The 10,190-nt window shown below is 45.8% G+C and overlaps 3 protein-coding genes and 1 long non-coding RNA gene across 4 annotated transcripts; 1 reads left to right on the top strand and 3 right to left on the bottom strand.

Moving 5' to 3' along the window:
- Positions 1–1,606: 1,606 nt before the first annotated feature.
- Positions 1,607–4,873, bottom strand: LOC101766526 (uncharacterized protein At2g39795, mitochondrial). Its single transcript, XM_004970057.3, has 3 exons — positions 4,245–4,873; positions 2,320–2,487; positions 1,607–2,025 (listed from the first exon to the last, which is right to left on the bottom strand). Coding segments are annotated over exons 1-3 (732 nt in total). The 5' UTR covers positions 4,808–4,873; the 3' UTR covers positions 1,607–2,024.
- A 430-nt stretch (positions 4,874–5,303) lies between these two features.
- Positions 5,304–7,365, top strand: LOC101766945. The gene is made up of 2 exons (XM_004970058.2): positions 5,304–5,669; positions 6,691–7,365. The coding sequence occupies exons 1-2, from the start codon at positions 5,482–5,484 to the stop codon at positions 7,049–7,051; spliced, it is 549 nt and encodes a 182-aa protein (XP_004970115.1). The 5' UTR covers positions 5,304–5,481; the 3' UTR covers positions 7,052–7,365.
- Positions 6,362–6,695, bottom strand: LOC111257399. The gene is made up of 2 exons (XR_002677862.1): positions 6,554–6,695; positions 6,362–6,431 (listed from the first exon to the last, which is right to left on the bottom strand). It is a non-coding gene; the product is annotated as an uncharacterized LOC111257399 (long non-coding RNA).
- Positions 7,366–7,823: 458 nt separating the features above from the next.
- LOC101767344 (protein SPA, chloroplastic) lies at positions 7,824–9,689 on the bottom strand. The gene is made up of 4 exons (XM_004970060.3): positions 9,343–9,689; positions 9,214–9,250; positions 8,244–8,327; positions 7,824–8,109 (listed from the first exon to the last, which is right to left on the bottom strand). The coding sequence occupies exons 1-4, from the start codon at positions 9,625–9,627 to the stop codon at positions 8,057–8,059; spliced, it is 459 nt and encodes a 152-aa protein (XP_004970117.1). The 5' UTR covers positions 9,628–9,689; the 3' UTR covers positions 7,824–8,056.
- Between the last annotated feature and the right edge of the window lie 501 nt (positions 9,690–10,190).

Consider the following 10,190-nt stretch of genomic DNA (forward strand, 5'->3'; position numbering starts at 1 on the left):
GGACATTTATCTATAGATGATATTTGGATTTGAGTTTTCTTCGTAGTAATTAGTAATATTTTTGTAAGTTGATATAATACACTTGCAACATGCACGCTAGCTAGCTTTCATTTAGTAACTATTATTACTTTTTCAGCATATTCATAATCAACAAAGACTTTGTATTTAGAAGTGTTTAAAGAAATTTTAAGGTAATATGTACAAAATATTTGATATAAATATATTGTATATGTATGTTGAATTATTGGTATTACTATTACTATCCCTTCGTCCAAAATTACAATTCACTTTGACTTTCTTAGATACACAACTTTAGAATAATATATATCTAGATGCATAACAGAAGGTACATATAAAACTCAAAATGAATAAAACTCAAAATGAATGAATAGTAATTTAGGATTGAGGAAGTAGAGATCCCGGTGGTTTACTACCACACCCGGGCCTGGTTGGCACCGACCCAAGCGAGACGTCGTTGTGCGGGGAACGGAAGATGGTAATCTCGCACGCCAAAAGACTTGTCGCTGTGCGTTTACTTCTGCAAGTGGCGTCGCGCGCATCGACTCGAGGCGCTTCGAGCTACCTGAGCTCAGGCAGGACGCTTTCACGCTTCCTTGCTCAGTTGCTCACCGTTTCTTCGTTCACCAAATTACCAAATGCGTGAACCGCGCGGCGTTCCTTCTCCGATGCAAGGAACTTCGAAGCGACGGGCAGTAAGAATAATCCAGGAGCAATGATAGCATGGGTTAATACTAACCACAAAACAGTAACTTTTGCAACAAGTTAAATTAATCAGGGTTTGGTCCACCAAACTTTCTGCTCCCCGTTGCGGCGACACCAGCATCACTCGAGGACCCCCATCCAGTTGCCCTTTTCCGCATGTGTATCAAGTCAAAGCACGCCCGCGTCAGCTGCAGACTCGGGCGACGTGCAATTTGGGAAATATCCCGGGCATGGGGGCTCGGCCACTCTCCCACGGAGTCTATCTCTTTTGGGCAGGAGGGCAGGTTAGGTTAGATTCGGGGGTGACGCGAGGCGGCGTCCGCACGCGAGCTTTCCCGCTCGGCCGCGCGCCACGTCGCTGCCGTGACGCGCCGGCGCGGGGACACGGAGGCATGCGCGCCGGATCCTTGGGCCCCGCCGCCGCCGGCCCTCGTGCTCCGGTGGACCGCGGGGAGCAGAGCAGAGTCAGTAGCCCGTAGGAGCGTAGGACTATACGCCAGCGAGAAACAAAAGGCAGCCTCAACGAACGCTCGGTTCGATTCGAGCTCTTGGATGTGCCGCGATACGGATGCCGAGCAGTAGAAGCACCTTGCACAAGCGCAGCAGGTAAAAAGAGAAGATTAGGATAGATCACCGACAACCGCTACTAGATGTTTCAGCGCAAGTGGTGCAATTATTGAGGTCGAGCGCAGCTGATTCAGGAACATTTCCCATTCGCATTTCTGATGAGAAACACAAATTCAGGAATATTTGCAGCATAAAGCAGTCTACAGTTGCTTTTGTTTATAATGGAAAAATATTGGGCCAGCAGCATATTTTGGGATGCCACGATTGGCAAGCCCATATAAAGGCATCCAACTTTTTTATAGGAGAACTGCATATAAACGAAGCAAACCGGCATATGCACTAAGACATACCCATCGCATATGCTCCCCGCCATTTGGAAGTTACAACGGCGATATTTATGAAGAAAAATGTATACACGTGCGTCTTTGCAGGACGACATGTTGCAGTGGACATGTGTGGAGTCTGAATGATTGAGAGTCTGACAACCTAGCAAGGTCAGGCAGCAAAGCAAAGGAATAATGACAACTCATGCAACCACTGCCCCCAAACACATTAAGCACACCAGTGGCATTATCAACCCCTAATCCCCCAGGGCACAAAAACTGAAGAGAAGCAAAAACTCCTCGCTGGCGATACTTTGCACTTGATTCCCTTATCCTAGCACTATTCTCCATCCTGGCTAAAACTGTTCTGCAACCGCATTTCAGATGATCTTCAACATGGGGTTCTTCACATCTGTGAGAAGAAAAAAACAGCAGTCAGACCACCACATTTCTATCTGGTGCCAATAGTGAGTATGGTATTACAGTTCCATGAAATTCCACCATGGCAGCTTGACTGCAAAACATAATGTCTTGCTTTGTGAACCTGCAAGCCTACTCGGATAACTTTATGCTAAGTAACATTCACATACGTACTTCTACAGTGGGCGCAATTTTAGTGTGGCACTGAGTTACAGATAAACAGAGATATTCCACATTGAAATGACATATTAATCAGCACAGGAGCAACGATGGCAATGTGCCTTACTATGGCTTTGGCTCACTGATGAATGTGGCCACACTCTTGAACCAACGTATGAGGTTGCGGTGATCCTTTACATAAAGCCAAGCTTGTAGAAAAGGGAAGAGCTTCTCATTTATGCCACGGGCTTCAATGTAAAGATGGAGTGCATCCCGAACCTTCTCATCTAATTCTCTGTCCATTCACAAGAAGAAGAAAAAAGATATCAGTTCAAAGTTGTCTGTTAACACTCATGTGGTCTGTTCACTAATCCTTTGTTGGTATTATCAGTCATGTATTTGTACTGTATCGACCAAACTTCAGACCACCACATGAGCCAGATTTAGTGAATCAAAAGTTAGATGGACAATGGTAAAGAAGAATTACACACTGGACCATCAATATTACTTTTAGTATTTTTTATGCATTGCACATTGAATAGAAGGAGCAAAGGGAAGACATGCATTTATCTGCCTCAAACTCTTATGGCATCAGTAACTTCACCAATTGGCCCATCAACAAACATTTCAGCCAAGTAACCAGAGCAGTCACAACCACAAGACCCTTGTTTGTGACAACTGAATATCCATAGCATAAATTGCTATTTTAGTCACAAGGATTTGTTTCATCTAAATATTCCAGAAATGCTGGAATATTCCTTGCTAAATGATGTTAGTGACTGAAAAAAGGAATAGGTTACAAGGGAAGAATCAAATTACGGGCATGCTAGTACACCTTAGATTCTTCTATATTCAAAAAGGCCAAAATGAATTTACATGGGGCAGCCCCAATATGTCTTTTCAACACCTTTGCGTACGAGTTATTCTTAGAGGTTAGGTTAGTATCCTTTTATAAGTTTCAAATATTCTATCTGAGTTGTCAGCTACAGTCGGTCACAATGGGGGAATTCAGGATATGACACTCAAATCAAATTGCAATTCAGAATTTGTGATCCAATGTCTCGCATTCACCTGCAGCCCCTGAACCCCACATGTCATTGAGCCATAACGTCACAAAATTTTGAATTGCCAGTGAAGAGTGCCATATCCTAAATCATTCAAATAATCCATTGTTTTACAACTAATAATCAATCAAAACAAAGTCAAAATAGCTTTTCACAATATTTTGCACCATTTCCCTGAAGACATCAATAACTTTACCAAGTGGCTCATTATTCGTCGTATAACATTTAGAGCAATAATGGAAGCAGCCATTATATTACATAACACAATTTTCATGGTTATTATTATATCTAAAATTTCCGTAGTGTCACAACTTGCTATTTCGTTAAGCATAAGGATTTAATTTTCTTAAGTTTAACTCGACAAGTAAAGTTCACAAGAAATGTTTGTGATTGGGAATTGTCTCAATTGATGGTCTAGCAAGTAGTCACTGAAAAGTGGAATTGGCAAGAAGCAGAATGCACATGCTCATGCTAGTACCTAAAATTCTTTCATGCTCAGAGGAACAGCTATTAGAATCATAATAAAAAGCTTTAAAGTACTGACAAGTTAACTTGAACCACATTTGGACAGGGGATATGCAAACAGAATATCTCAAACCACTGCAGGATAGTTCATTCTTCCTATCAATTTCAAACTTCCAAAAAAGCCACTGGCCAGTGGCTACCGGAATATCAACCATGGTCCATCTTAAGATCAAAACTACCATCTTCGAGCTCAAGCCTTTAAAGTCAACCAATAGCTAGAGATCGCAGAAAATACTCTTAAATTAATTCTGATTGCTGGAAACAAGCTACAAAATTTGTCCTTAGCACACCCATTCTGCCATCTATATTTTCACACCTGCATTGCACCATAATTAATCCCCTCCTAACTAATCCTACTCAAGCAGTAAATCAAATTCCTAGAAAACCAATGAATTGTATACAAACTCTTGTAGAAAATTAAGGAAACACCTAAATTTCTCATGCATTAGGAAGAACAACTTACTGGAAGATGCGGCCCCGGTACTCCCCACCACCCTTCGAAGCCATATTCCCCTCCCACGACTCGGCGCTCTTTGACCGGAGGCAGACCGAGTGGATCCCGACGGCGTCCGGGTACAGCCCGCAGAGGAACTGCAGCGACTTGCCCGTCCCGGGCTTGGAGATGTCGACGTGGAGGAAGAGCTGGCTGATGGACGCGCTCAGACCGCCGTCCCCGCCGGCGGCGTCGGAGTCGGAGTCGGCGCCGGCGGGCAGGATGTTGGCGAGCCTTGCGACGGAGATGGAGATCTCCTCCCCCGCGTCGCCGTACTCTCGGCGCAGCACGGGGCCCGATTGCTGATCCAGGGCTCCCTTGACGATGGTGAAGGGCTTGGGCGGGCTGGTCTTGGGCGGCGGCGCCATCTTGGAGACCTCGAGGTAGTGCTCCTTGAGCGAGCGGAGGAGGATGGAGTTCACGGCGGAGGAGGAGGCGGCCGCCGTGGCCTCTGCGGTTGGGGAGGGGGATGCCGAGGTGGAGACCGCCCGGCGGCAGAGGGCGGCCGCGGTGGGGGCGGCGCGGCGGAGCATCTTGGTGAGCAAGGCGGGGGAGAAGCGAGGGTTTAGGGGTGGGGTCGTGGGGAAGGAACGAGGAACGATCAAAATTGGTTGTTTTGGTTTTCACTACGGTGGAGGGGATTTCGGCGCTGCGGGTGACATGTGGGTCCCACTGCACCGATATGTGTTTTTCCCTGTGATTATTTACATGTACTAATTTCGGCGTTGATCGTAGAGGAGGCTCTCCATTTCCAAATGAGTTTTCTCACTAAATATATTTTTCGATAAATTCCTAGCCACAAAATCCTGCTACCTATATGAACTCCACCAAAGTGTGGAACAACGCTTACCACTGCAGAATATAATGTAAACTAAAAGAATATGTAAACTATTTCGTTATTTCAATTATTTTGATTCCCCTCATCTGAGCCTAAAATGGCATTATTAATTAATTATTTTTTCTTGGAGAAAGAAAATGCTATCCATTTTTAGATGGAAAGCCTTCGCCCAGTGAGATACACGCGTGGGACAGACAAACAAGGCGCCTTCCACATCCTTCTAGAGCCACCCAGCCCACGCCGGCTTCCGCACACTGGATTGCTCCCCAAGACAAGCAAAGCCCAAATCCGTGTCCAGAAATAAACCGCAGCCGAGCGGGAGCAGCCCAAACCCAGATCAGACTCGATTCGCCAATTCGATTCGTTCCCATGGGTTGGCGTTGGCACGACGACGACGGCGACAGCGGCCGGGGCCTCGCCGGCGGCGGGGGCGAGGGGGCGCAGTGCGCCACGCGCCGGGTGGTGCAGTCCCGCTGCCACACGGAGGAGGTCGAGCCCGGCCGATTCGTCCGCAAGTGCGAGAAGACGGAGCAGCTCCTCCGCGACTGCGTCGGCAGGTACGTTAGCCTGCGCGTCGCTCTTCCCCTCGATCCGTTCTGCCATCCCGGCACGAGTCCAGTCTTCAGGTTATTATGTTTCAATAGTATTGAACTATTGATGCCCCGTTCTCTGGGGTTTAATCGGTGGCGACTGTGATCTTAGGTTGTGTGAATTGATTTGCGTGAGATGCGAGATCGAATGAGGTCATACGGGGATCAGGGGATGATTGATTTCATTAAGAAAGTGAAATTATTTGCCGGAGCACGCTGATCAACTTTTTCCCAGTACGGTTGTCCTGATGAGTTGGTAAATTTGTGGGGACTTCTTCTATGGAACCAATACCTTTTAGGTTTACAACAGGGGATGGCTATGCATGCCAACTCTAATGGCTTATAGGGTTAATTTTTTTTCTGCTTGCGGCTAATTTAACTGTGCTCTACTTCCATTTCCAAGTAATCGGCAATTTTTCTAGGTAAAGGTGGTACTATTACTTTTGAGACCTATAAGTTGTTGTTGGTAACTTGATGCTAACACATTTTCATCCTGTTATGTGTTATCGGCAATGGAGAATTTTTCAGTGCTATATTTTAGTCTGTTCTTATTAGTGAAATTTTAGGAACTGCTTGAACTGTTCTTCCTGTATATGCTTGCGTTGGTGTGTCAGAAGGGACAGTCAATGCTGTTTTAACTCATCAAATATATAAACATCTCATTTGAAAAACAGTGACTGAATGGATTCCAGTTTCTTGTATTGACCCCTTTCATTAAAGACCTACTCCCTCCGTTCCAAAATGTAGGTCGTTTTGGGTTTTCTAGATACATGGACTTTGCTATGCACCTAAATCTAGGGTTATGTTTAGATACATTGCAAAATTTATGTACCTAGAAAAGTCAAAACGACCTACATTTTGAAACGGAGGGAATACTTCTTTTTCCTATTTTGTATGGCATTACAAACTTCTTTGTACCACTTTCCCAATTTTGTTATTGGCACAAATTTCTTACTGAGTACCCATGGAATGCTTTATCTCTGTTTAGGCCCTCTGAACTGGTTGAATCCAAAACTGAGAACACTGAAGAAGATGTTACAGAAGAAATGAAAAGTGGTTCGCTCTCTCTTGGCTTTCCAACAAACGAGCCCTTTGCATTCCCAGGACTTCGCAGTGACATCGAAGCCCTCGAGAAAGGCTTGTTTGGGAGCCTTGGTAGTGTCCTAAATGAAGCTGAGCGGATGACCAATGATTTCTTCAAATCTTTTGGTTTTCCCTCTACCCACGACAGGGAATCAAGCCCATTTCCAAGACAACCTGCAGAGAGGCATATTGAGGAAGGTACTACTACAAAGAAGGCGAAGGAGGGTGACTACTCGGAATTCAGCAGCCAGATTTCGGATGTGTAAGCAGCTGCAGTTAGCTGGCATGTGTCTTCAGAGCTGACACCTGTGAAGTGAGAGGTGTGCTTTACAATCTTAGGTCTCTTATGTGTATCTTTTTGGAACAAATTGCGTTACTTGCGACTTGCAGGTGCAGTTCAGCCTTGCTTAGTATGGTAACCGTAATGGTAGATGATGAAGCAATTTACCTGACTCTGTCATTTGCAAGGCTATTTTGTATAGCGCAGGTTGCAAACCCTGCAATTGAACTGTGTTTTGAGCTGAAAGTTTGTCCTGAATTTTTCCTCCTCCGTGGTATGATGTATTGCTGCTTTTTGCCCCCTTATTGGCATTCAGCTGCGCTTGGGTTGATCGACAAGCTGCAACATGTTCACAGGCAGGCACAGCGGTCTGTAGAACATTGTTCGTGCTCTAATGTCTAGCTCGGTTGTTTCAAATGTTGGGTTGCTGATGCAGCGACATGCTTCTTGTTTCAAATGTTGGCCGAAACATGGCTCGATCCTACCACAGCGCACACTATCATGCGTTATCCGCTTCTGTGATCAAAACCAGCCCGAACTCGGCCACGCAGGAGGCAGCTCCGAGCCTGGTACACACCGCAGCCCCGCGCGGCCGCGCATCGGCAGTTTTACCTCGGATGCCTGCTAGCTTTTGCCGAAGATAGCAGAACGCTGATAACTAGCGGCTCGTGCCTTTTGCGAGAATTGATCCTGAAGAAGCTTTCCACCTGTGTGAGGCCGTCAATGGTATGGCTATGATGACGCGTGCTCAGTCAATCTCCCACACAAACACGAAATCTCGTCGTGTGTATTCAACAGTTTGATCACAGAGAAGAAAAGCGTCGTCAGTGAACTGCAACTGGTAATACATCTGCAGGCTGTAATTAAATCATCTCCCCTTCAAACCCCTCTACCTGAACATATTCCCTGACGGAGAAGAGTTCGTATATCTGTACAAAAGTCCAGTTTTCAGATGTAAAACTGCACAGGATGTCAGCTAACTGGGGCTCCGCTACAACCGCTTGGAGTATCCAGAACCAGCACACTTCTTGCAAAGTATCAGCCCTGCACGGGAAAATGCAAAGAGTCAGAATAGATACGGAAAGGATAACCACTGTGACCCCAACTTCAGTTCCAGATTTGTTCTCTTTGTGCTATGTGCTGATCGAAAGGTTATGAGAATAAGGGAACGTGACAACCTGCTCCTCTGCATACACGGCACTCCACGACTCCATTTTCCACCTTCATTTTGCCATCGTTGCAGAACACACACTTCGTGCCCCCTAGTTAGCAACAAGGAAAAGGTTTTAGTACATCATACATGTACGGAACACTATACGCATGTACTGGAAGGTGCTGTTGGCGAACCACATCCACATTTACTGAATAACGCAAAAGGGTCATTTGTCTCAGTAACATCTTTATGAGTTCCTCTCTTAAAAAAGCCTATATTGTGGAAATGCTCAAACATGTCTTCTGTATCCATCAGTAAAGCAGTGATGTAGCAAATGTGCATGGGCATACCAATATAGATAGGTTAATGTACTCTGCCAATAAAATGCTGGATGGACTTTGCCAGCAAATTGAAGGACACAACTAGCCCAAACATTAGTCACATCTTACAATGGTATAATACCAAACCAAAATACTAAGAAAATTGATAACCATAATCTTTCAATGTATACAAAGAATTAGATGTAAATTGATAGTTTCCAAGAATTTGTAAGGGGGCATCGAAACTACTATGAAAACAACCAAACAAATTAAAGCGCTGATCCACATTTGAACTATGCAATCATCTAGATATTGTCTTAGCAGACTAAACCGAATGACTCACAAATTGAGGTCATTCACAAAAGCAAGTGTCTATATATAAGTATGGCACTCAAGCTAGCTAATGGTGAACTCTGAACTCCCACTTAGATGATGCGGCAAAAGGAACTTACTACGCATATATCCTAACATGCACCATGGAACAGACATACACCACATTCCAGATGACTAGATGAGTTACCAACGCAAACGGATATATACTGTTAGCTGTAGGCTTTGGAACAATCATACAGCAATGCTTTACATATAAACAAAATCATGCAGCAATGTGTTATGCGTATCAGCTGGCTAATTACTAGATATATCACACATAATGGAGGAGAGGCTGCAAAATACCGTTTCCAGCGCACCTGTCGCACGGCACCGGGTCCCCCTGCAACGAGGCAGCAAAGAGCATCACAACCCGAGACCAAGACCAGCAGCCTGCCATTCAGGCAAGAAGAGAGAAAAGCCAGCGGCGGAGACCTTGAGGCCGAGCACGAGGGAGAGGGAGACCGCGGATACGACGGCGGCGGCTATGATGATTGTCTGCGTGTCGATAGGCCTGAGCAGGTCGCCGCCGCCGTAGCCGTAGGAGGCCGCGGCGAGGGCCCGCGGCGGCGGAGGAGAGGCGACTGGGGGCGCAAGCGGGACTGATGGTGCGCCGCCGTGGTGCTGCCTGTAGGGGAAGGACGGCGGAGCGGGAGAGGAGGCGCGGCGGGGAAAGGAGGCGGAGCGGCAGGAGGAGGCGGGGCAGAGAAGGGAAGCCATGGGATGTGGGGAGGAGAGCTGTAGGACAATGCGGTGACGTGGGAGCGATAGGAGGGCGTTATTCGGATAATTTTTTTTCTTTCCAAGCCCCCGCTTTCTTTCCAATTGATTCACAACGCTTCAACATTCAAGTCACCGCGGGGAAGGAGAAGAGGAGCCGATTTTGGAGAAGTGAACGGGTGAATATTTCCCAAGCCATACTCCCTCTTCTGTCAATTTTTTTGAATCTTTATTCATTATATAATGGTTCATTAGTGTTAATTAATGTGACATCGACGAATCGCATGAAGGCACGGATCATGGGAATGTAACACTCTGTAATCCGTTTAAGATCACCAATAGCCGCCGCACTAGGTAGAAGCTTCATTTCAGCAGATCCGACCACCCTTGCCCTTTGTATCTAGAGATCAGAGCCTTAATCCAGCTTCAACATTTCTGCCAACTATAGCCGTAGTACCAATAACAAGCGACGGAAACCTGTTTTTCTATTCAAGTTCAGCTGCTCACCAAACAGGCAAATACTTTGCCAAATGAATCGGCTTCGACATTTCAAACGACAGCCA

Source organism: Setaria italica, chromosome V (genome assembly GCF_000263155.2).
Source record: "Setaria italica strain Yugu1 chromosome V, Setaria_italica_v2.0, whole genome shotgun sequence".
Lineage (NCBI taxonomy): Eukaryota > Viridiplantae > Streptophyta > Magnoliopsida > Poales > Poaceae > Setaria > Setaria italica.